Raw genomic sequence first — 23,329 nt, forward strand, 5'->3', positions numbered from 1 at the left:
AAATCAAATATACTAAATTAAAATTAGAAAATCATTCTGATAAACTAAAAAGTAAGAGAAAAAAAATTAATGAATACTGTATAAACAATCAGAGTAACAATAAAATTTAGTGTAAACATAATTGAAAGATATCAGTGAAAATGTGACAAATATAAAAATTGTAGCACACATTATGGATTAAAAGTGTTTGAAACAATTGAAAGTTATTTTTCAAATTTTATTATGCTTACATCAAAATTTTATTTTTAAAAATAAAAAACTATCCTTTATAAATAAGGCTAAAAAATAAGCAACATAAACTTGTATATACTTGTTGAAAAATAATGAATGAAAGGTGCAAAAATATCTCAAATTTCAGTTTCCAAATTCAGATTAACAGATACGCATGAATATTTGAAAGTAGACCGATTAGACTGCCAGATTTAACTTTCCTCATCTGTGTTAGTATACCAAGCTAATCTTGCTTCAGAAAAACTTGTAACTAACTGTGGTAACTTGACACTGGCCTCTTTGGCTGGAACAAATTCTATTTCACTTAACCCTTTCCTGAAAAAGGCAATATCAGTTACAAAATATTCCCAGTCTTATACATCCATTCTTTAAAATCACTTCACTAAGCAATGCAAACATCATTATGGAAATAAAATGTCTGATTTCTTGCACATCTATTTTACACTGTATGGTCAAATTTCAAAAACAGGACTGCCAAAACAATAAAAACCTAACAGGTGAACCTTTTTCATTATTGCAAGACTGCTGTAATTAAAATGGTGAAATGGAAGTGGAAGTAGTGATTGTCCAATACCAAATCACTCACAGACTGGTTGTTCAACAAGATGGAAATATCGAAGACCAAGATGTTTTGGGCTTATGATGAGAAGAGAGCAGCAATATACAGTATATGGAAGAAGTGAGCCAGAGACCTGTTGGAAGGCCCAGAAAATCTTTTTATCATTATTATTAATGAATACTTTAACTGGACCACTAAACATTTTTACTGGCCTGAAGAGTTTGTTGTGACAAATAAACATGATCTTATTCAATATACTGCACTTCCTTAAAAACTATGTGATTGACAACAATGAAAATGCTCAAGGTTTGGACACAATTTCTTAGAAGGTTTTGTGTTTTAATTGAAATGGTTCAGCATTTAGGGACTAGGTCATGTGACCAATTTCGTCATGATAATAGCTCCCCCTCCCCTCCCCCTTTTGACCATGGAGGTTGTTCCTGTTCCTCTCCTGCTTTTCTCGCGCTTGCTGGGTAGCCTCTCAGTCAGCGAGTGGGCGTGAGGACCCGGAGCGCCCGGATTGTGCATTCCCACTCTCTGGTTGTTCCTTTTCAGTTTCTTCCTCCTGGTTTTCATTTCCTCCCCTTCATCGTCTACTCGATGTTGTTTAATTTGGCGACACTCCGGTTTAGTCCTATTTTCGTGGCCAGTTAGTGCTTTCCGCCTGACTGTCTTCGTGTCCGGACTTTTGACGTTCCCTGCCCTTAGCTAACTACTGTCTACTATCGAGGCGCATTCCTTGCTTCCCGCTCCGGCGGTTCTAGCGTTTACCGGTCTTCCGTTATCGCTAGTTTCATTTTATTTTTAGTTGCCGGGAATGCGCTTTCTCCGGACAGTTTAACCTTCCCATTTTATTTTGTATCCGTCACTTACTTTTAAGGCATGTTACTCCGGCTAGTTCCGGTAAATTTATTTTATTTATTATTTTATCATTATTTTTATTATTTTTGTTTGTATGAGATTTTATTTTTCTATGCGGTTACCTCCCGGATCCTTCCGGCTGGTTTCACGGCTTTATATACTACTGTGTTGCTCTGGCACACTACTCCGGCACCTTACACAGTGTACTCATAATCTCATACTTTTACAGGTGGTACGCTGCCAAGAAGAGGGTGCTCCATGGCCTCCACCATCAGACCAAGCGGCCCACGGATGTCGGTCCCACTCTGGATGTGGTCCACGTAGGGGATCTTATTGTTTGGCACCTGGCGGATGTGATGTTTGCTATGCTCTTTCTGCGAGCAAACTATCGATGATTGGTAGGTGGTCATGCATCTTTCCTTGCAGCCAGCTGTATTCTTTACATATGCGATTCCCCGCCTTCGGTGAAACGCAATAATGTTTTTCTTCCAGCAGGTGACCGCAAGTCTGTGATGCTTCGCTGAGCCCTTAAAGTCTGGAGTTAGCGGCTTTGGACATAGCGTAGGAACTGTAATCACATACTCTCGGGGACATTTGCAATGTCCTTTCCCGGCGCTTGGATCACGGCTTCAGTCACCGACGGTGACGCTGCTCGTTGATGCGGGATGAGGGTTGACCCAGCCCTCTCCAGACAGTTCGGCTCTGAAGCGTGGCGTTCCAAGAAGGCAGCGGCGGAACTCGACCACCAGTCTTGAATCTCGAGCATTATCCGGGCATCAAGCAGGTAAGGGGGTAAGTGAGGCAGGTTCTTCACTGTTTAGCTCTCCTTCTTCCTCCGTTGCTTCTTTTAAGACTTCTCTAAATCTTCGCCTTACAGTTTTGTCTGGATCTATTGTCCCGAAGGTGCGAAGTCCGTTGGAAAGCCTTACCTACTGCGGCGGAGTGGATGGGGTCCCTCCGGCGACGCGGGCAGCGAGCCCGTTCCGTCGGCGAGTACAACCTCCCCCTCCGGGTCTGGCGGAGTCTCAGTCGTCAGGTAGTTTCCCTCACTCCTTCTTTGGATACGTTTCATTTCTTTGAGCAATTCCTTGAGAGAATCGACACGAGGTTTGAGAAGATCGACGCGAGGGTAGACAGCAAGCTGTCTGGTCTTGCTACTTCTTTTCAGTCTCTTTCGGAGAAGGTGGAATCACAACAAGGATCTCGTTCTAGATCTCATTCTGTTCCTGACCCTTCCACTCTCCCTCCCTTCGATCTGGGGAATCCTTGGCGTCTGGCCCTTTATGCTCCCGAGTACGAAGGTACTCTTACCATAGAGTTTGGGCGCGAGGAGAGTGGAAGAGTTGGAGTTCTATCCTCCGGACCTGACATCCCCTACACTGGTTTGCCAGGCTGGAAGGGAGAGGTTGGAACAGGTCTGATAAAGTCCTAAGAGCCGTTATCTATCCTGGGACCAAGCCCAGTCGTCTTTGATGAGGACTCTTGCAGGTGGCAAGCAGAGAACACTAAACACCAGCTAAGGAGTGTTCACTATGTTCCACTCTCAGTGATGTTGTCCTTACTCCTTGCACTTCAAGTAGCCTCTCACAAGCTAGTCAGGCTTGCTGAAGGTAGCCCCTCCCTCATCTCCGGGAGCGGACCCGACATCTCGTCTTTCCGGGGCACCGGGTGGAGGAGCCCTAATGCGTTTACAGTGACTCGGCTTGGCCAGACTGCGGCTTCTGGTCTGTTCAGTGAGCAGCTCCTAAGATCAGGTCGCTCCACCAAGCAGAGCTGATACTGGGAAAGACTCGCCAGGTCTTTGAACTCTTTGTCTTTGGCGGGAAGCAACTGCTGGTCTATAGGGAAGATTCTTTATTCACGGAGTCTTGACGAAATCTCTCTTGGCGAGTTTTCAACAAGACCTGTTGTTTATGACTGCCCACGACTGGCCTGCGGGGCTTATATCTTTTCAGCAGCCACAGTTAAAGCATGAACCAAATAAACTGAGGATTCGATCTGGGAGCTAATCTTTTACAAGTTGATGCAGTCTTATCTGAGGCAGCTAGGGTCAATCAGAGTCTCCGTTCTCGTTGGGGTCTGCCCTATAAAAGGAAGCAGTCTGATCTTGCCGGCACTCCCACAAAGTCCAGCAAGAAATTTAAACATTTCAAACGCCTCCCAGCTCAGTCCTTGGTTCAGGTTCCTTTACAAGGTCAGCCTTCGACCTCTTCTTCCCATCCTCCGCCTCAGTATGTCCTGGTGAACCTGGCGCATCAGTCTTTGGCTGCCCCCTCCTATGTCCCTCCCAGCTTTCAATCCTGCATATGAAGTCAGGGGATATTCATCAGGCAGTCAACCCAGAAGTGTGGCCCGTGGCTTTGCTGGGAAGGCCCCCGCTCCTCTCCCAGATCAGTGAGGAAGCTCCCAGAGGGGAAGCAAACCTGGGGCCGATGACATACATCCTGTAGGCGGGAGGCTGTACCATTTAGAGCTACGGTGGACCTTCTGTCCCTGGGCTCCAGAGTATGATTTCCAAGGGCTAGGTTGGAATTGGATCGACAATCCCCTAGTCCAAGTTTTATCAGGCTACGACCAAGGATCTCGAGGACTTTGTGGAAGATCTCCTACAGAAACAGGCTATAAGGAAGTGAGGGCTCCTGAAGTTCCCAGGCAGGGTCTTCAGTGTTCCCAGAAGGGTTCGACAAGCGGGAGTGTTCTGGACTTGTCCGTCTGAATTCCTACATTCGTTGCGACAAGTTTCGGATGCTTACTGTCTCCCAAGTTCGGACCCTGCGTGGGCAGTAACCACCTCTAGATCTTTCGGCGCTATTATCGTCGGTTGCGAAAGTTCCACGCTTTCTGGGGTTCAGGCTCGGAAAGGCAGGCATATTCCTTCAGGTGATGCCTTTCGGCCTCAACGCAGCCCCAAGGATTTTACCAGAGTTGACGGGCACGGTTGTACAACAACTCGGTCTCAGGGATTAAAGCTGGCGGCGTATCACAGACGACTGGATCATCTGGGCATCAGCGTCGAGAATGCGGAGGTTACATCCGTGGTGGTCGACTTTCCTAGAATCCTTGGGCTTTCATTGTAAACAGGAGAAGTCGCCTGGTTCCGAGCAGTTGTTTTCAATGGCTAGGAATCCAGTGGGATCTGAATTCTCACAAGCTCTCTCTTCCTCCTCCCAAGAGGAAAGAGATAGCCAGAGCAACCAGACAGTTTCTCAAGTCCAAACGAGCCTCTCGACGGGCCCAAGAAAGAGTCTTGGGCTCCCTTCAGTTAACCGGTGACAGATCTGTGCTGAAGGTAAAACTGAAAGATATCAACAGAGTGTGATCCAGGCGAAATATCAGTCTCAGGGATGAGTGTCTGCAATCCCTCCCATCTTGAAAAGAGATTCGGCCTTGGTCGACTGTCAAACCTGTCCAATTGGTCCCCTGCAATTTCCTCCTCCGGCATTGGTTATCCACTGCAGACGCCTCCTAAGCAGGTGGGAGGATATTCTCAACACCAAGAAGTACAGGACTTGGTCCCTCATGTTCCGCCAGTTCCATATAAGCGTTCACAGAGCCATGGCTGGTCTTTTACTTTGAGAAAAGCTTCTTCCCCCAAGAAAGATTCACATAAAACAGTTCTGGACAGCGCACAGTCCACTGCATAAACAGGGGAGAGTTCCGTCCATGGATCAACCAGGTAATAGTGCACTTTTCTCCTTGGCGTGCAGAACAAGTGGCACCTGTCTGCCACCCATCTTGCAGGGTCCGGGCGTCGCGCAGATTCTCTATCAGGACAACTCCCTCGGTGGTGGTCCCTAGACGGGAGTCTCGTTCAGTGGATCTGCAAACAAGTTCCGGAGTCTGGAGGTAGATTTGTTCCCTTGTGGCTCAACAACAAGCTTCCTCATTACGTAGCTCCAACCTGGACCCTCAAGCTCTTTTCACCCGGACCTTGAATGTCACTGGATTGGAACAGGTGGAAGAAAGTCTATCTGTTTCCCTCCAGTAAGCTTGTTGTTAAGGTCCTTCACAAACTAAGGACATTTCCAAAGGGTCCAAGTAGCTCTAGTGGCTCCCTACTGGCCAAAAAGAGCAGCTGGTTTCCTCTTCTGCTAGAACTGAAACTTCGCCCATCAGATCCCCAGTCCAAAACTAACACCGTGGTACAAACTCAGACTGTCAGCTTCCTCAAAAATTCAAAGTGCCCTGGCTTTGTGGACTTTATGAAATTTGCGGCTCAAAGGGATGCTAACGTTGATCCTGTCAATACCATGTTCTTGGAATCAGATAAGCGGGTCTCCACTCTTCGTCAGTACGACTCAGCAATTAAGAAACTAGCACTCTTTTGAAAGAATCTGAGGCTACAGTAATGACCATAAATTTAGCAATCTCCTTTTTTAGATACTGTTTGAGAAGAATTTAGCCTCTAGTACTGTTACTACAGTCAAAGTCGGCTTTGCGAAAAAGTATTTTTGTATGGTTTCCAAAATTGACCTCACAGACCCTTACTTTTCTTCCATCCTAGGCCTGTGCACATCTGAGACCAGTAATCGTCCATACGGTTTCTGGTTTTGAATGGCGTGTTGAAGTTAGCCTCAGATATCGATAATCAGTCTTGCCCTACCTTTCCTTATTGAGGAAAACGTTGTTTCTTAGTGCTTCTTCAGTGCTAGAATTTCAGAGCTGTCTGCACTCTCTAGGAGCCCAACCATGACCCTTCCATCAGGAGGTTTGCTGATTTCCTCACCTAACTTCACAGCCAAAAATGAAGATCCATAGAATAGGTGAGTACGCCTTGGAAAATTCTCCCCTGCCTCAAGACTACATCACATGTTAGTTCATACTTTGAGGCTTATTTAGACAGGACCTCTCACATCTCATCCTGGGCCTCTCATCAGAGAAGGAGGGTAATATCTCTCTATATCTGCTATTAGACAACAAATCCTTTACTTTATCAAGCAGGCTAATCTGACTCAGTCCCAAGAGTTCATGATATTAGAGCTGGCCACCTCCATTAACTACTTTCATTACACATAGTTTCACGGATCTTACAGGTACACTGGTTGAAGTCACCCTTGGTTTTCAGAAACGTCACTATTTGAAATCCTTCGGCTCTTAAATTCTCAGCAGTCGCGGCAGAGGCGTTGTCCCTCCCTCTGGTTCCCTTTCTGATTCCTAGTCATTTCTTCCTCCACTGCCTCAGTTATCCCATTACGGTCATTTCAGTCAGGCGTGCCTTGACTTTCTCACCTGACTGTGTTATCTGTACATTTGTCTAATTGACACATTTAGGTTATAATGTTTTCAATATTGTATAGTTATTTTGTTTAAGTATATTTTTCATATTGTCATGTTAATTTTAAGCTCCCATCAGTTTCATTTGTACATTATTGTTATTATTGCTAGTAATTAAAAATCTTTTTGGTGGACCTTTGGTCTTCTGTTCCCCTTACATTTTGTTATCTCTTCCGGCTTAAGAATGATATTTATTTCTCTGTTAATTTTTCACCGGCTGACCACGGACCCACGATCCAGAAAGGGATTTGACAAAGGAAAATCTATTATTTCTGGAGAGGACCGTGTCACCCGGTGACCCACCTGGAGTCATGTGTCATGTCCCAGTAATATCTCTATCATGTGTCATATCCCTCCATAGTAAACATCATTCTGGTGAAATTGATGCTTTCATGGAATGCGGCTAGCGGTGTTTTGTGTGCTGTCATGAGTGGCGCATGGGTTTGTAACGGCACCTCTCTGTGGGCTTTGACTTTGGATCCTCTACTGCGATTTGGAGTTCCGTGTTTTATAGTTCACCCTTTTCCATACGACTCCATCTAATGGGCTACGCTCTGAGATTAATGTCCAGCATTTCATTTGCTTTCTCTGGTATCTATGGCAGATTACCTAGAAAATAAGTGCTGAATGGACTTTTCACCGGGTGACCACGGTCCCTCTCTCCAGAAATAGATTTTCCTTTTGTCAAAATCCTTTTAGAATAAAGCCACTGTCCAGTTACTTCAATGTCATAGGTTAAAAAAATAGTTTTAGGTTGAAATGAGGGAAATTTTTCCCCCATTTTCTGTTGCGAAAACATGTCAGCATTGTCAGACGGACAATGTTTTGCACCTTAGGCAATGCTTTGGTCCTTTAAATCGGATATTTCAAGGGACTGTGATGCTTCCATACCCTCTTTTTGAGGCTATTAACGCAAATATTTAGAAATTCTAACTTTTAGTAGCCATGTATGATATTTCATCCATGACCTTGTTTGTAAACAACCTCACGTGTTGGTGTACTTTTGTTCTTTTGAAAAGGTTGTTGACCCAGACTCGCGCATGTTTGCGCGTGATTTTATGTGGAATTACTAGTTATTAACAAAAATCTTTCAATAATGCAGAGTTAGTAAGAAATACAGATACTTGCAAGAATGTGGATGAAGGCTAGGTGAACATAAGTGCAAATTTTCTCATAAAAATTGAAATAATGACCAGCCGATCTCTTCAACTTGTGTGAGAGAGAGAGAGAGAGAGAGAGAGAGAGAGAGAGAGAGAGAGAGAGAGAGAGAGAGTGTGTGGTTAGCGAAGAGCCGTGTGGTGATAGTGGAATGAGTTGTAAACCATTGTCCACCGTGTTATTGTGTAAAAACCTTGTGAAAAGGAGTGACTGAACATTCTGAAGTACAATACAGTCAACTTGTCATATCTCATGTACACAATTTACAGTTCCCAATTCATGTTCCACAAGCAATGCTACATCTATATACAAAGTGTATGGAGATCTTCCAAGCACAAATGAACTATTAAAACTGTAAAGAGCCCAAATGTAAAATAGGACTGAAGCTTTCCATTCAAAATTGTGCAAAAAGTGCATCAAAGAAATGTTTCAAGGATATACTACTCCCACCTGTGCACTACAAATGAGTGCCGTAGAGCACAACCTTGGGTATGTGTGTGTGTCCATTATAAGTGACATTATAGGTGGCATTCCTATTAAATCAAGTTCTCAAGAAAAACAAAAACCAATAACCAGGTCATCTCGGATACCCACAACACGGAAGATTGAATTGAATATAGAATTTAGGCCAAAGAACAAGCACTGGGACCTATGAGGTCATTCAGCGCTGAAATGGAAATTGACAGTAAAAAATTTGAAAGGTGTAACAGGAGGAAAACCTCGTAGTTGCACTATGAATCAATTGTTAGGAGAGGGTGGAAGAAGGACTATATAAAGACAATACACTAAAATGAATGAAAGCGGTTGCAGCTAGGGGCCGAAGGCACTCTGCAAAAGGCTGGAGCTTTTTTAGGCTGGCACTCATCAGTGGCACTCAGTGCCGCCTAATATCGAGGTTTTCCGAGTCCTTGCACGAATGGAGACTAAGTCTGTTTGGAAAAATCCATTGTAAATTTTAAAAACAAGTCTCCAAAGATACTGTGAGAGAGGCGCGAAATAATGAGCAGGAAGACAAGTACTGCTAGTTTATTGATGAAGCGATCCGCTTATAAAGCAGCTTGTGGACATTTGCGTACTTCACAGGGACCGTGGGTACAAAGTTTTACAGGTGACCCGAAGTCAAACTATTTCTCTACAAAAAACAGGACAGGTTCATACAGAAAAAATAATGATTAACAATGTCTGATGTGTTACAAAAATACTCCGTTACATGTACATGAGGCATGATAATTTGGAAAGACAATAAAATACATAATTTACAAATATGGTGGTAGAATGGGTTTTCGCCGACCCCAGGTCGATGTGATGGCACCACAGAAAACGGATGTTCATTACAGAGAATGCGTTGAGCGGGGACTTTACAATACTCCCCCCAAAAGACGGGGTAACGTCTGATCAGAGTAGGTATCTGCTGGGGCGGGGGAGGGGGCCTCGCTTTCTGAATGTCAACTGGAGAGGGAGGTCGCCTTCCTCGGCGCCCTCTGGAGCGGTTTGTTGGGGTGCCTTCTTGTTTGATTTCTGGGTTTTCCGGGGATGCCCACACCTCTTTTCTGTGCGCGGGAATGCCCGAGGGGGTGCCACACCCTGCGGGAGGTTTTGGGGATTGCCTCCAACGTCCTCCTCCAGGAATGTGGGTTTGAGATGATCTATGGATATCCAGTCTTCCCACCCATTAACAGCTGCTCAGAATGCCTTCTTGTTTCTTTCCAGTACAAGGAAAGGTCCTCTGTAGGGTCTGGTTAAGGGTGGGCACACGGCGTTGTTCCTGATGAAGATGTGGGCGGCGGGAGGTAGCCAAGGGGGCATGAAGGGGGACGCCCTGTCGGTGAATGTCCTTTGGCAGGGGGCGAACTTTCCAATCCTGTCACGGAAAATTTGTGTCCTTATGTCGTCCCTGTCCTCTGCGACGAGCTCCCCTGGGACTACTAGGGTCTCCCCGTAGACTTTTTCTGCTGAGGAGGGGTCATCGTTGGCTCTGGGCGCAGTTCTTAACCCGAGGAGGACCCAGGGCAGCTTGTATTTCCAATCTCGGAGAGGCAACGAGCCATGAGGGACGCCTTTAGAGACCTGTGGAACCTTTCCACCATTCCGTTGGCTGAGGGGTTGTAGGCAGTGGTGCTGTTGTGAGTGGTCCTCATTAGGCGTGCCAGGGTGGTCCACAGCTTGAACAGGAAAGCAGGTCCTCTGTCGGTTGTTATGTGGTCCAGGAACTGGCTGATCCAGCTGGAGAGGAGGGCTTCCACGCATGCACTGGAGGTGGCTTCTTCCATGGGTGTAGCTTCGGGCCACCTGGTGGAGCAGTCGACAACTGTTAGAAGGTATCTGGCTCCTCCTTATGGGGGAAGAGGACCCACTACGTCGACGTGAACGTGTCCGAAGCGTCTCTGTGGCTGGGGAAACTCGCCCATGCCAGATTCGGTGTGCAGTCCTACTTTGCTGGCTTGACACTGCATACACTGCCTTGCCCAGGGAGTCGCGTCCTTCCGTATGCCATGCCAGACGAACTTCACCGTCAGCAGCCTGGCTGTTGTCCTTCCAGAGGGGTGGGATAGGCCGTGGATGACGTCGAAGACCCGCCGACGTCTGGAGGTGGGCACCAGGGGGCGGGGGCGTCCAGTGCTAACACCGCTTAGTAATGTTGATCCTCCTGAGCTGAAGGGCACGTCCTTCCACTTCAGCGATGTGACAGCTGTACGGTAGGCAGGGGTCTCGGGGTCAGCAGCCTGCTCATGGACGAGGTCCTTGTAGACGATCCCGAACTGTACTGAGTCGATCTCGATCCTCGAGAGGGCATCAGCTATTGGGTCCTTCCTGCCAGGGAGATATTTGACGGTGCAGGTGAATTCCGCGATGGCCGCGAGGTGCTGCTGCTACCTAGAGGACTATGCGTCCCCCAACTTCGTGAGGGCGTGGCCCAGCGGCTGGTGGTCAGTCCAGATTGTGAAGGGCGTTCCCTCCAGGAGGAACTTGAAGTGCCATACCGCCTGGTATGCTGCGAAGAGTTCCTAGTCGAAGGTGCTGTAGCAGGACTCTGTAGGGCTAAGCCTCCTGCTGAAGAAGGCTATGGGCTGAGGGGTCCCCTTGATGACTTGTTCCAGGACAGCTCCGCAGGCGACATCGCTGGAGTCTGTCGTCAGCTGGAGGGGAGCGTTGGGGTTTTGGTGGGCTACAGATGTTGCTTTGGCGAGGGCGGTCTTCGTTAGGAGGAAGGCCTTCTGCTTGTCAGGGCCCCACACTAAGGATTTTGGATGTCCCTTGAGGACCTCCGTTAGGGGGGCCATGGTGTGAGCGATCCCCAGGATGAATCTTCTGTAGTAGTTGACCATCCCAAGGAATTCTTGTACGGCCCTGATGAAGGTAGGGGTGGGGAACTTCTTGACAGCTTCGACCTTTGACGACATCAGGCGGATGCCCTCGGGGGATATCTCGTGGCCCAGGAATTCACGTTTTCGACACCGAAGGTACGCTTGTTGAATCTGATGACGAGGCCATTTTCCTGCTGGCGCTGCAGGACCTCCCGGATGTGCTGCAGGTGTTCCTCCCAAGATCTTAAAAAAATTAGGATATCGTCGACATAGCAGACGCAGAAGTCCGGGTCCCCAAGGATGCTGTCCATCAACCTCTGGAAGGTTGGGCCCGCGTTCCTCAGGCCGAAGGTGGAGAAGGTGACGTAGGACCCGAAGGGCGTGACGATGGCTGTTTTGGGGATGTCCTTCTGCGCTACAGGCACCTGAAAATATGATGTTAAGAGATCCATTTTCGAGAATATTTTGGGCCCGAGGCCGTCAGGTCTTGCATGTTTGGCAGGGGGTAGTGGTTGGGCTCTGTTGCAAGGTTCAGCCGCCTGCAGTCAACGCAGGGCCTCCAGGTGCCGTCTGCTTTCTACACCATGTGAAGGGGGGATGCCCAAGGGCTGGGAGCCTTCCTGCATATGCCCATTCCCTCCATCTCAGCAAAGGCCTTTTTGGCCTCCTGAAGGCACTGCGGGGGATGCCGTCTGAACTTTGCGTGCGTCGGGGGGCCCTTCGTTTTGATGTAGTGGTATATCCTGTGTTTTGCAGGACCCCCGGGCATCTGGCGGAGCTCGGGTTTGAAGACCTCTGGGAACTTCTACAGGAGGGAACCGTATTGGTGGGGCACAACGGAACAGATGGCCAAGGACCCGGCGACAAGGGTAGGGACTGGCAGGAGTCGGTGTTCAGCAGGCGTTTTCAGCAGATGTCAACTGCCAGTCCGAAGTGGGCGGGGAAGTCCGCCCCTAGGAGTGGGGTCCTGACGTCGGCGATGATGAATTTCCAGCTGTACCTCCGGCCAAGGATGGAGATTGACAGGAGCTTGGTGCCACAGGAGAGGATGGGGGACCCGTTCACTGCCGTCAGGGGGGCAGTCGGGTCCGGCGGGCGTCTGCAGTCCTCTCCTGAAGGAGGGAACACTGAACGCACAGCTCCCGTGTCAACCAACATCATCCTGCCAGACATGGTGTCGCAGACGTAGAACCCTACTGGTAAGGGGCACCTGGGTGTTTCTGCTGCTGCTGCTATGACGGCCTGTGTGGTTGGCTGCCGCCTCCCCTGTTTTTTGGAGGGAAGAAAGGGCAGGGGGCTTCGCATCTCCAGGCAGCTCTCCCAAACCTCCGGTGGTAATAGCAAAGCCCCGGCCTCCCCCTCTTCTGCTGGTGGGACAGCCTTTTCTGGTCGACGGTGTTGACGGGCTCTGTGGTGGGGTCCTCCGGCAGGAGGCAGTTGGCGGAGTGTGTGGGCGTGGTCACCCGCTTGGCTGCCTTCGTGGAATCCATCAGCTGCTGCGCTACCCCAATCAGGTCCTCGACCGGCAGGGTATATGCGTCCGTGATTTGCCCACGGACCTCTGGCAGTAGCTGCCACAGAAAGATCTCCCTTGACAGACTGATTTCTTTGCGCCTGCCGTTGCTGTCAGTCTCGGGGAGGAGGAGGAGGTCTTGGAGGGCAAGCCACATTTCCAAGAGGTTTCCCTCCTGCCGGGGTTGAGGGCGAGGTCGAGGGCGTGGGCAGTTCTCTTGGAGACCGGCAGGGAGCAGGTCTCAAAGCGAGTGGATTTTAGTTCTTGGAAGGTGGCGGGGACCGACGTTGTCATTAACCACGGGGCGACCTTCCTGTATATCTCCTCCGGGAGGGCGTTGATGGCAATGTCGGCCTTCAACACCTCGTCTGTTACGCCTGCTGCCCTGAACTGCCCCTTGACCCTGTAGAACCAGGACGTTGCGTTTTCCCTGGTAAATGGCGGCAGACTTATGTTAAGGGCCGTCTTTGGTTGGTCTGTCAGTGGGGTCATTGTGTGGGGTGCAGGTACCGGCGTGGAGGTGCACGCAGGAGGGGGTTGCGAGAGGGAGGTGTCTGCCTCCAAGAGGTTCGCGGTAATTTGTACGTGGTTGGGAATGTCCGCGTCCATGCTCGTTTCGCGTTCTCACTACGAGGGAATACTCATGTCAAAACACGCTGGGGAAGAGTGCCGTGTGGGTCCGCTAATGACACTGGCGACCTGCCGACGAGGGTTGGTAAATGCCCAAACGCTTTGTTAGAACGCCGTAGTTAGTCCGTTAAGGGCGTGGGTGAGCTTCATTGGGCCAAGACTTAGTTGTCATTTGGGTCCGTTAATGGCTTCCGGGAACCAGTCCGGGGGTCACCACAGTGAGAGAGCTGTGAGATAATGAGCAGGAAGACAAGTACTGCTAGTTTATTGATTAAGCGATCCGCTTATAAAGCGGCATGCGGACGTCTGCGTACTTCGCAGAGACTGCGGGTACAAAGATTTACAGGTGACCTGAGGTCAAACTATTTCTCTATAAAAAAACAGGACAGGTTCATACAGAAAACATAATAATCAATAATGTCTGATGTGTTACAAAAATACTCCATTACATCTACATAAAGCATGATCACTCGGAAAGACAATAAAATACATAATTTACATTATAGAGAACGTGTTGAACGGGGACTTTACAATACCTCTGGGATGGTTTGGAAAGTCTTTTGCTGGAGAAGAAAGGTGAGTTAGAAAAGGAAAATCTAGTTTTTAAGCATAGAATAGATTTTTAACCTGCTCAAGATGCTTTTAATATGCAGAATATGTGTCCAAGATAGCTATATTTTTCTTTTAAAAAAGATATACATACGAAATATCTCCCATAAGTGAGGTGTGTGTCTAAAAGTTAGGGAAACTTCAACTCGTTTTTCTCAAAATCAAATTCAAATGTCTATAAAACCAAGGATTTTGCAAATAATTGTAAAATGTAAAAAGGCATTAATTCTGCAGGAAATGTAGAAACGTTTCATGATCTGAAGTTCATTTTTTCTCTTTCCTTTTATATGCATTGTTGAATTTTTCAAAATCGAAAACTTAAAATTTTGAAACAATGTTCAGCCAAGAAAACGAAAAGCTTTTTAATGAGGGGCAAAAAGGCTTCTCAACATTCCTGCCTGTTGTGTGATCCTTACTTGCAAGTACTGTTGCCAGACGTTGGAACCAAAACAAGGTGTAAGGACCTCATAGCGAGGCTTGTCAGAGGATCCTTTAAGGGAAAAAACGACTCTATCTCATAGAGTACTAGTGACTCCTGTGCCTGAGTCAACAGCCCATAACTGACAGTCCAAAATTACAGACAACTACCACCTTCATATATGAGGGTGCATTCCTATACACCAATGTGTATCTTCATGCTCCCAAAATTCAATAGCAGGATTTCCTAACAACTAACGATAAGATCGAAATCAAGGTTACTACCATATTTGGTTCAGGAGAAAGCGTCCCCACTGCTACGATAGGACTACAAGCGTTACACCTCATACTAATTTGAACAATTCCCGAATAATACAAGTCAACAACAGTTACACCTCCCCTGAGCTGCATGACAACCTATTCTAGAGAAAGGTTTAAAAGGAAATAAAGACGTGCTTACAGTATAGAAGACGTGATTATTTCTAAAACGGCAAAAGCTCAGGAATCAACTCGGTGTGCATTGCCTTAAGCATTCTTGGGCATAAAGGTGTTTGGTCTCCTAACACAGCACATAAATACTTAACTCCTCCTCTTAAAGGTTTATGTCTGTCCCAGCAAACATTTAAAGAGTTCTAACTGGATAATACAGCAACTTGTTCCTTGCCTACCAAAGCAATTAAATTAAGCACTGTCACAAATCTGGGAAGGGCTTTCACTTCTAACCTTTTCTCTAAGCAATGAAAGAAAAGGGAGATATTGCCACAAGAAAAAAGGCCACATACATGAAAGGCTTCAAGCTTATTAATATAAACCCTTAAGAATTCTAACTGGACATAAGACAGCCACTTCAGTATTGCCTACCAAAGCACTGTCACAAATCAGAGAAGGGCTTTCACTTTATATCTTTTCTTCTAAGCAATGAAAGAAAAGAGAGAAATTGCCACTACAACAAGCCCACATACAAGAAAAGGCCTGAAGCTCACTAACACACTTTGCCTCAGCAAGAGCTAAAGGAAAGGTGTCTTCAAAGTTCTTAAGTGTTGCCTTATCAAAAGGCTCAAACTGAAGTTATGTTAAAATCTGGAGGACTACGTCTAAATTTCATCGTAAACCATGATGGGGAGATTGAAATACCCAGCACAAAAGATAGAAAACCTTTTCAAATTGAATTGTGAGCGATATCCCAGTTAGCATGATGCAGAACTGAATGCAATCCTTTGATCGCTGACAGAAAACTGCTTTGCATAACTGAGATACTGGCGGAACTTAAACTAGGCTATCTGGTGAATGGGTGGAGGATATCAATATCTAGTGAATGGGTGGAGGATATCACTCTCGAAAAGCACCAAGATCAATAAACTGACCACTGTTATTGATACACAAGTCGAACAGTGGAGGGCCTTCTAGATTTAAGGATTGCTTGAAATGTCCTTAGCTTGTAACAGACAATGACAATCCCAACGCATCAGACTGTCTGAAAAGGTCTTTCCTGAATGGAAGAAGATGAGGAATATCTACCACCAAGAAAGGAAGTTAGAGGAACCATTCCCTATGGGGCCTCCAACGAACTATCAAAATTCCAAATTTTAAAGTAATTTGCACTTTTTCTAACATACACACCCGAAGGTCTTTACATAGATATTTTTCTTGCAACTTGAGCTGGAACGGCCATTAAGTTTCAAACAAGGCCATTAGCTACCGATGGTCTGCAGTCCACTTTGCTTTTCGGCCCAGGTGCCACAATGAGGAGTGGCTGAGGTGGGGGTGGGCCATAAATGTAAATACCTTCAGGTATGTAGGTTAGGAAAAATACAAATTACTTCAGAATTTGGAATTTGTTTCTACATAAATACAAACTTCTGTTCTTTACATAGGGGACTTACCCTTTGGAGGGTGGATTCTGGGTAAATCTCTGAACCAATTGGAAGTTCTACCCACCGAGGAATCTCTTCCTGGTCTCGAAGAGCTGAGGAAGGAGCCCTGTATCTAAGATCTGTTGAACATATGGGATGTTCAACTGCCAGACTTCTGGAGTTTTGAATGAGTTTGTGTCATTATTTCAAAAAAAGGCTTGGATGAACCCATAGTGTCAGAGAGAATAAAAGACTAATAAAACCAATAGGTTTGTTTTATTGTTAGCCCCTCTCTACCCTTTCTAGAGAGAGGGGGAGGACTTGCATCTAACAATCTACTCTAGATTATAGACAGGGTATTCAGTTATCTAGACCCACCTCCATGACACGCTGGTCCAGCATGTGACGACTCGCCACCTGCCTCTCTGCCCTACTAGAGAGGAAAGGTAAAAGAAAAAAAGGAGGCGGCCAGTCATTCATACACATTCTCTCTTTAACGCACACCTTAGGCGAGATGCTACCTGTCCCTCTAGGGGAAATGAATATAGAATTTAGGACAAAGGCCAAGAACTGGGACCTATGAGGTCATTCAGTGTTGAAAGGGAAACTGACAGTAAAAGGGTTGAAAGGTGTAAAAGTAGGAAAACATCACAGTTACACTATAAATTGTCCAGAGGGGGTGGAAAGTAAGATGGAAGAAAGAATATGAAAGGAGGTACAGTAAAAGGAACAAGAGGGGTTGCAGCGAGGAGCCGAAACCACGGTGCAATGAACCTTAAGTAATGCCTACAGTGCACTGCATGAGGTGCACTGATGGCACTACCCCCAAAGGGATGACAGGTGAGCTACACTTGTTGAGCAGCCACCACAGGACCCATGGAAAACAAGTCCAAGGACCTGTGGGCAACGTCCCGAAGGTAGAAGGATGTGAATGTGATCTGCTGAGACCACACTCCCACCCTTAATACCTGAATGCAAGGGACAGGTCAATGCCCCTAACCTCGCGAGCTCTCGCTTGGAATGTACTCCTGTCTACCCTGTCAGATGTACAGCAAGCTCGCTAGATTGCCTCAAAAAGCCTGAAAGACACTATGTTCTTGGACACCTCTTTCTTGGCTGAGCCAGTACTAACGAAGAGTTGCTGACACTCAGGCCTGAGATGTCAAGTACTCTTAAGATAGTACTGCAGCACCCTTGTCTGGGCCGACACATTCTGAGTCTTCGCTATGAATTCTGGGACAAACTCGACTGTGAAAAATCCCCATCCCCTCAAATGCTTAACATCAAAGTTAAGATACCTTGTCAACTTTCTTCGCCGATGCCAGGGCAAGCAAGAGCACAGTCTTGAGGGTCAGATCCCTGTCTGACGACTATTGTAAAGGCTCATTGGACACATAAGCCAGACTCTGTAAGATGAGAGTCACATCCCACTGAGTTCCCTGAGAGGGCAGGACTGTTCAAAGCTTCTCAATAGCATTGAGATCCTCCACGAGGAAGAGATTGATGCCCTTCAAGTGATGAACTTGGCCAAGGGCAGCTCTGTAGCCCTTAATAGCTGACATGGAGAGAAGCTTCTCTCGGCAAAGAAAGATGAGAAAGTCCACTACCTGCTGAAGAGTACCTCTACAGATCTTGTGTTATGGTACAGTAACTTCAATACTTGATGAATCATTCTGATATCCTCTCCCTTAGCATAATGACCAAAACAGTGCCTAGACTTGAACAAAAAAGTGAAAATGGAGTGAAAAATATAAAAAAATAACAGAGTATCTACCTGTCAGCGCCATCAATTACTATCAGTCTCATAAAAAGTCACAACTTACTCTGTCACCTGTTTGTCTCTCTGTACATTTTTATATGAAAATACACCCGTTTTATGTCTACAAAGTCATCAAACCATCCACTGTGATCAAACAATAATCAAATGCTGTCCTTATACAATTTTTGCCATCATGCTGATGACAATTTTTTCAGCAATTCACCTGGGCATCTTATGTTTTTATCCCATGCTAGACTGTCATATCCAAGGTTTTGTTTGTCCAATCACTCTCAATCATGTCAAATCCTATCATCTTCAAGCATTCCACAGTAGCCATCATCCTCTCTCTCTCCTAAGCTTTCACAGTGAATAACATTTCCTATCTGACACAAGGCTCATTCTAACTATAATCTGAACATCAAACAGGTGTCCTTTGAACATGGTATTAATGTAAAAGTTATTGACTTAAAACTGTCAACTTTCCACTGAAGTACAACTGTCCTCTAAGGGACATGTACATAAAACTAGCTTAAATCAAAATCAGGTCAACATTTCCAAAAAAGTCCAATGAAGCAAATGGCCAACTGTCATGCAAAATTAGCACACCAAACAAAATTTTGGGAACTTCACTCAGGAATCTTAAATTTGGTCAACATAAAGAACAAGTTCAGGGACCATCATGTTATGGGCTTCATTAACTTGTCAAAAGGTACCAATGTTAAAAATCACACAACATTATTATTATTCAGAAGGTGAAACTTATTCATATGGGCTGACTTGAAATTCACTCAAAAAGAATACTGAGTGTCCTGATTTACCTTTGAAAAAGAACTGTGGCATGTACTATACATATCTTATGTGCAGAAGATCAGTCCTTCACACATTGTAAGGGTTACCTATATGTAAAATAAACTGCTTACTTCCTGGATAAAGTGACAAAAGAAAATGATAGGAAACTCACCAATCCTAACAAACAAACAGTTCAGCATGTCTACAATATTTCCTTATCATACAATGCATAAGAGATGAATGCACAAAAGAACAAAAATACTGCAGTGAGGTTAAATACAAGAAATTGCTAAGAAATTTAAAAAACAATTCAGTTATGAAATTAACATTAGAGAGTAAGTACACTAATGCTTGCGAGATGAATTAACCAATGCTGATGTGGTATTCAAGGGTCCTACTTCCAGTAAAAATCTTTTTTATGGGGCAGAGCTCAGTTTAACAAGAAGTCCAATGCCTTCCTAGCCCAGGCCCAAAAATTAAACAAGGAAAACAAGAGAGCACAACTTAACCGAAAGGGAAACAAAAGACTGTGTTCTTAAAGGATGGAAGATCACAGTTACAAAAATCAACACCAAAAGATTTCCAAAGTTTGGCAATAAGAGAAAAAACAGTGACTACAGGGTGCAACCTCAGATTTACTAATATTCAACAATTTACTTCTAAACACAATACTAAACCTTTTGGCCACAGATTTACCTATAGGAACTACTTGATCTCTCTACAAGTTCAAAGTAACCTGAAAGCCCAAAATGTAAATACAGTATGATTGAGACTCAAATTTGAATAACTGGATGGTAAAGACAAGGATACAAATGGAAATTGACAGTCATTATAATATAGTATATTTGAAAAACCTGAGGAAGAAATTAATACCAATCAAATTGTACAAGAAACTGTAGCCACTGCAATAAAACCAAATGCTGACAATCATGAAAAAATGATACTCTGTGGAGACCAAATTCTTCGGTATATAAATTAGAGAAAATATTCACATTCTGTACCTGGTCAACTTAATGAAAACTTTCAAAACCTGATGCCTTGCAATAACTAGCAACATACAGAACTTCAAACCTCAGCTGCATTCAGATCTACTTAAAATGAGGAAAGGACTTACCCGCTACATAACTTCTACATGATCACCACCTTTCAATAAGTAATTTATCCAACAGATTTGCAGTATTAACACACAGGGAGCATAAATCAACTTAGTCAAATATTAAAAATACATAATGCAATTATCTATCTAGTTAAACTGTAAAATTTCTGGCATTATAGTAATTTAAAATCCTAAAATGCAGAAAACACTGACTATTGACTATGGAAATTCCAGAAGATGATATATTATTACCAACAGTTTATATATCTTTAAGCAGAAATTTTCTAACTCCAACTTACCAAAAATGAACCACAAAATTTAATGGAATAGGACTTACCAGTCTCTCCTGGGTGAACCTTTGGAGACTCAAGAACGTTTTTGTCTCTTGATGTGTCATTTTTGACAACTTTATTTCTTGTATTATTCTTGTTAGACTGATTCTCTGAATTATTTTTTATGGTCTTATTTTTCTCAAGTTTCTTATTCTTTGGTAGCAAAAGTACCTTCTTAATGCTTGCTTTCTTTTCTTCCACTTGCACCGACTTTGTATGAGTTCTTGTGAAAGAACGAGATCTTATATCAAGTGCATTTGTTGAAGAATTAACTTGCTTGGTGCTTTTTCTTGACTTAGGGGGTCTTAAGCCTGTTTTCTGATAACTAGAATTTCTTCTTCCTCTTGAAAGGCCTGTCAAAAATGATAGATTGTAGGAAACTTCATGGGACACTGAATAATCAGGTCTTTCAAAGTTCCAAAATTCAACTGGTGGACACCTTTGACGACCAGACCTCCTGATGGTTCCTTCTTGGCTTACTGGAAAATAAAATCAAAATGATAATTTTCATGATAAAATTGTTTGGATACTTATCTAGTCTTAAGTTGCATTATATCTTCGTGCCATTATGTGCGATCGACATACAAAATAAACTTAAAAATAGCGCTTGGCTAACCCACTAGGACTGTCTGTAATCGCCTGTTTCCCACCAGGTGGCATTGGAATGTTTACGATCTTGTCAAAATTCTTCATGACCAACCACTAGGATGTGGGAAGGCTGGTTGGGTTTCCACTTTAACAGTAGGTAAGTATCCAAATTGTTAATTTTATCATGAAAATTATCATTATTTGGAATAAATCTTTCCTACTGTTAAAGTTAGCTGACTACCACACTGAATGAGGATGGTGGGTTAATGCAGCCAGAGAAACAATGTTCAGCCAAGCGAACAAATAGCTTTTTAATGAGGGGAAAAAAAAGCTTCTCAACATTCCCGCCTGTTGTGTGATCCTTTCTGGCAAGTACTGTTGCCAGGCGTTGGAACCAAAACAAGGTGTAAGGACCTCATAGCGAGACTTGTCAGAGGATCCTTACAGGGAAAAAAGGACTCTATCTCAAAGTACTAGTGATTCCTGTGCCTGAGTTGAAAGCCCATAACCAGAAGTCCAAAACTAGACAACTACCACCTTCATATATGAATTTGAGCTCCTATACACCAATGTGCTCCCAAAATTTCCTAACAACTAATGATAAGCTAGAAGGCTAGGTTATAGTGGACCCTCACGTTTTTGCGCTTCACACTGTCAGGGATTTTTGTGGAACATATATTTCAATTTTACATGGGAACTTTCACCAGTTCGCAAATTTTTCTATGGACCATGTCTCTCAAATTATTGCTAATTCACTTTTTTCATAGAGCAACAGTGAGAGAGAGAGAGAGAGAGAGAGAGAGAGAGAGAGAGAGAGAGAGAGAGAGAGAGAGAGAGAGAGAGAGAGAATGATGGCACAAGAATTTTTTTAATAAATTTATGGGAGATGGTAAGGGCTAACCACAAAATGACGTAAACCAAGAACTTACTGTAGTAAATAATTTTTTTTTATCATAAATGTATTTGTACATAATCACAAAAATACTAACATGACGTAAAAACCTAGCATTCTGTTTGGAGGAACGTGTCCCGTCGTTCTAAACTACCCATGTATTTTAGACACGCTCTATGCAATATATACAATAGTACAGTAAATATAATTCCAAAATCATCTTGCAATACAGCAAAATATCAATAAAATGTACGTACAATATGCACAGTACAGTAGATGATGCGCAAGTTATGCTGGGCAAAAGAAAATGTGCATCTGAATTATGGGGGATACTTAAGAGTAACAGTTGTAGGTGGGTATGTAATGTTGTAAGATGACTTTGGAATTACATTAGGGTGTTTTGGGATGATAGTTTGAGGTATATTTTTGTTTGAACTGTCAAGTTGGGTGATGAACTGTTAAAATAAGCAGTTACAGTATAAGCATTTTAGGGGTGTATATACTTAACAGTTGTAGGATGGTAATGTAAGATGACTTTGGGTGTTTTGGGATGATGGTTTGGGGTGTATTTTTTTGAAATGATATTAAACTGTTGTAGTATGATAATTTAAGGTATGTTTTTGCTTGAACTACTAAATTAGGCAGTGAACTGTTAAAATAGGCAGTCATAAGCAATTTTAGAGGGGATTTTGCATTTCTGCAGTGGATTCTGGAACCTACCCCTGCAAAAAAGTGGGGCTACTGTATCATATTTGGCTCTGGAGAAGGCATCCCCACTGCAATGATAGGATTAAGGGCTTTACACCTCATGCTAAATTTGAACATTTCACATATGATACGAGTGAAAAACAGTTACATCTCCCCTGAGCTGCATAACAACTTTCTCTAGCAAAAGGTTACAAGGAAATAAAGATGTACTTATGGTACAGAAGCCATGAGGATTCTTTCAAAAATTATAAAACATCAGGAATCACCTGTGTGCATCACTTAAGCATTCTTGGACATAGGAGTGTTTGGTCTCCTAACACAACAGATAAATACTTAACTCCTCCTCTTAAAGGTTTATGTCTGTCCAGGTAAACACTTAGGGGTTCTAACTGGACATAATACAGCTACTTCTTCCTTGCATACCAAAGCAATTAAATTAAGCACTGTCACAAATCTGGGAAGGGCTTTCACTTCAAATATTTTCTCTAAGCAATGAAAGAAAGGGCTTGACGCTCACAAAATATGAACCCTTAAGAGTTCTAACTGGACATAAGACAGCCACTTCAGTATTGTCTACCACAGCAATTAAATTAGTCACTGTCACAAACCAGAGAAAGGCTTTCACTTCTATATCTTTTCTTCTAAGCAATGAAAGAAAAGAGGGATATTGCCACTAGAACAAAGCCCACATACAAGAAAAGGCCTGGAGCTCACTAACACACTTTGCCTCAGCAAGAGCTAAAAGAAAGGTGTCT

General features: G+C 44.3%; 1 protein-coding gene across 1 annotated transcript in view; it reads right to left on the reverse strand.

The window, feature by feature from the left end:
• Positions 1-202: 202 nt before the first annotated feature.
• The window catches only part of LOC136839097 (uncharacterized), a 145,240-nt gene continuing 122,113 nt past the window's right edge, over positions 203-23,329 (reverse strand). Inside the window, exons 3-4 of the mRNA XM_067104740.1 lie at positions 20,392-20,865; positions 203-546 (exon numbers count right to left, since the gene is read on the reverse strand). Coding sequence (XP_066960841.1) covers positions 536-546; positions 20,392-20,865 — 485 coding nt within the window. The 3' untranslated portion in view covers positions 203-535. The remainder of the gene's footprint in view (positions 547-20,391; positions 20,866-23,329) is intronic.

Source organism: Macrobrachium rosenbergii, chromosome 6 (assembly GCF_040412425.1).
Source record: "Macrobrachium rosenbergii isolate ZJJX-2024 chromosome 6, ASM4041242v1, whole genome shotgun sequence".
Taxonomy (NCBI): domain Eukaryota; kingdom Metazoa; phylum Arthropoda; class Malacostraca; order Decapoda; family Palaemonidae; genus Macrobrachium; species Macrobrachium rosenbergii.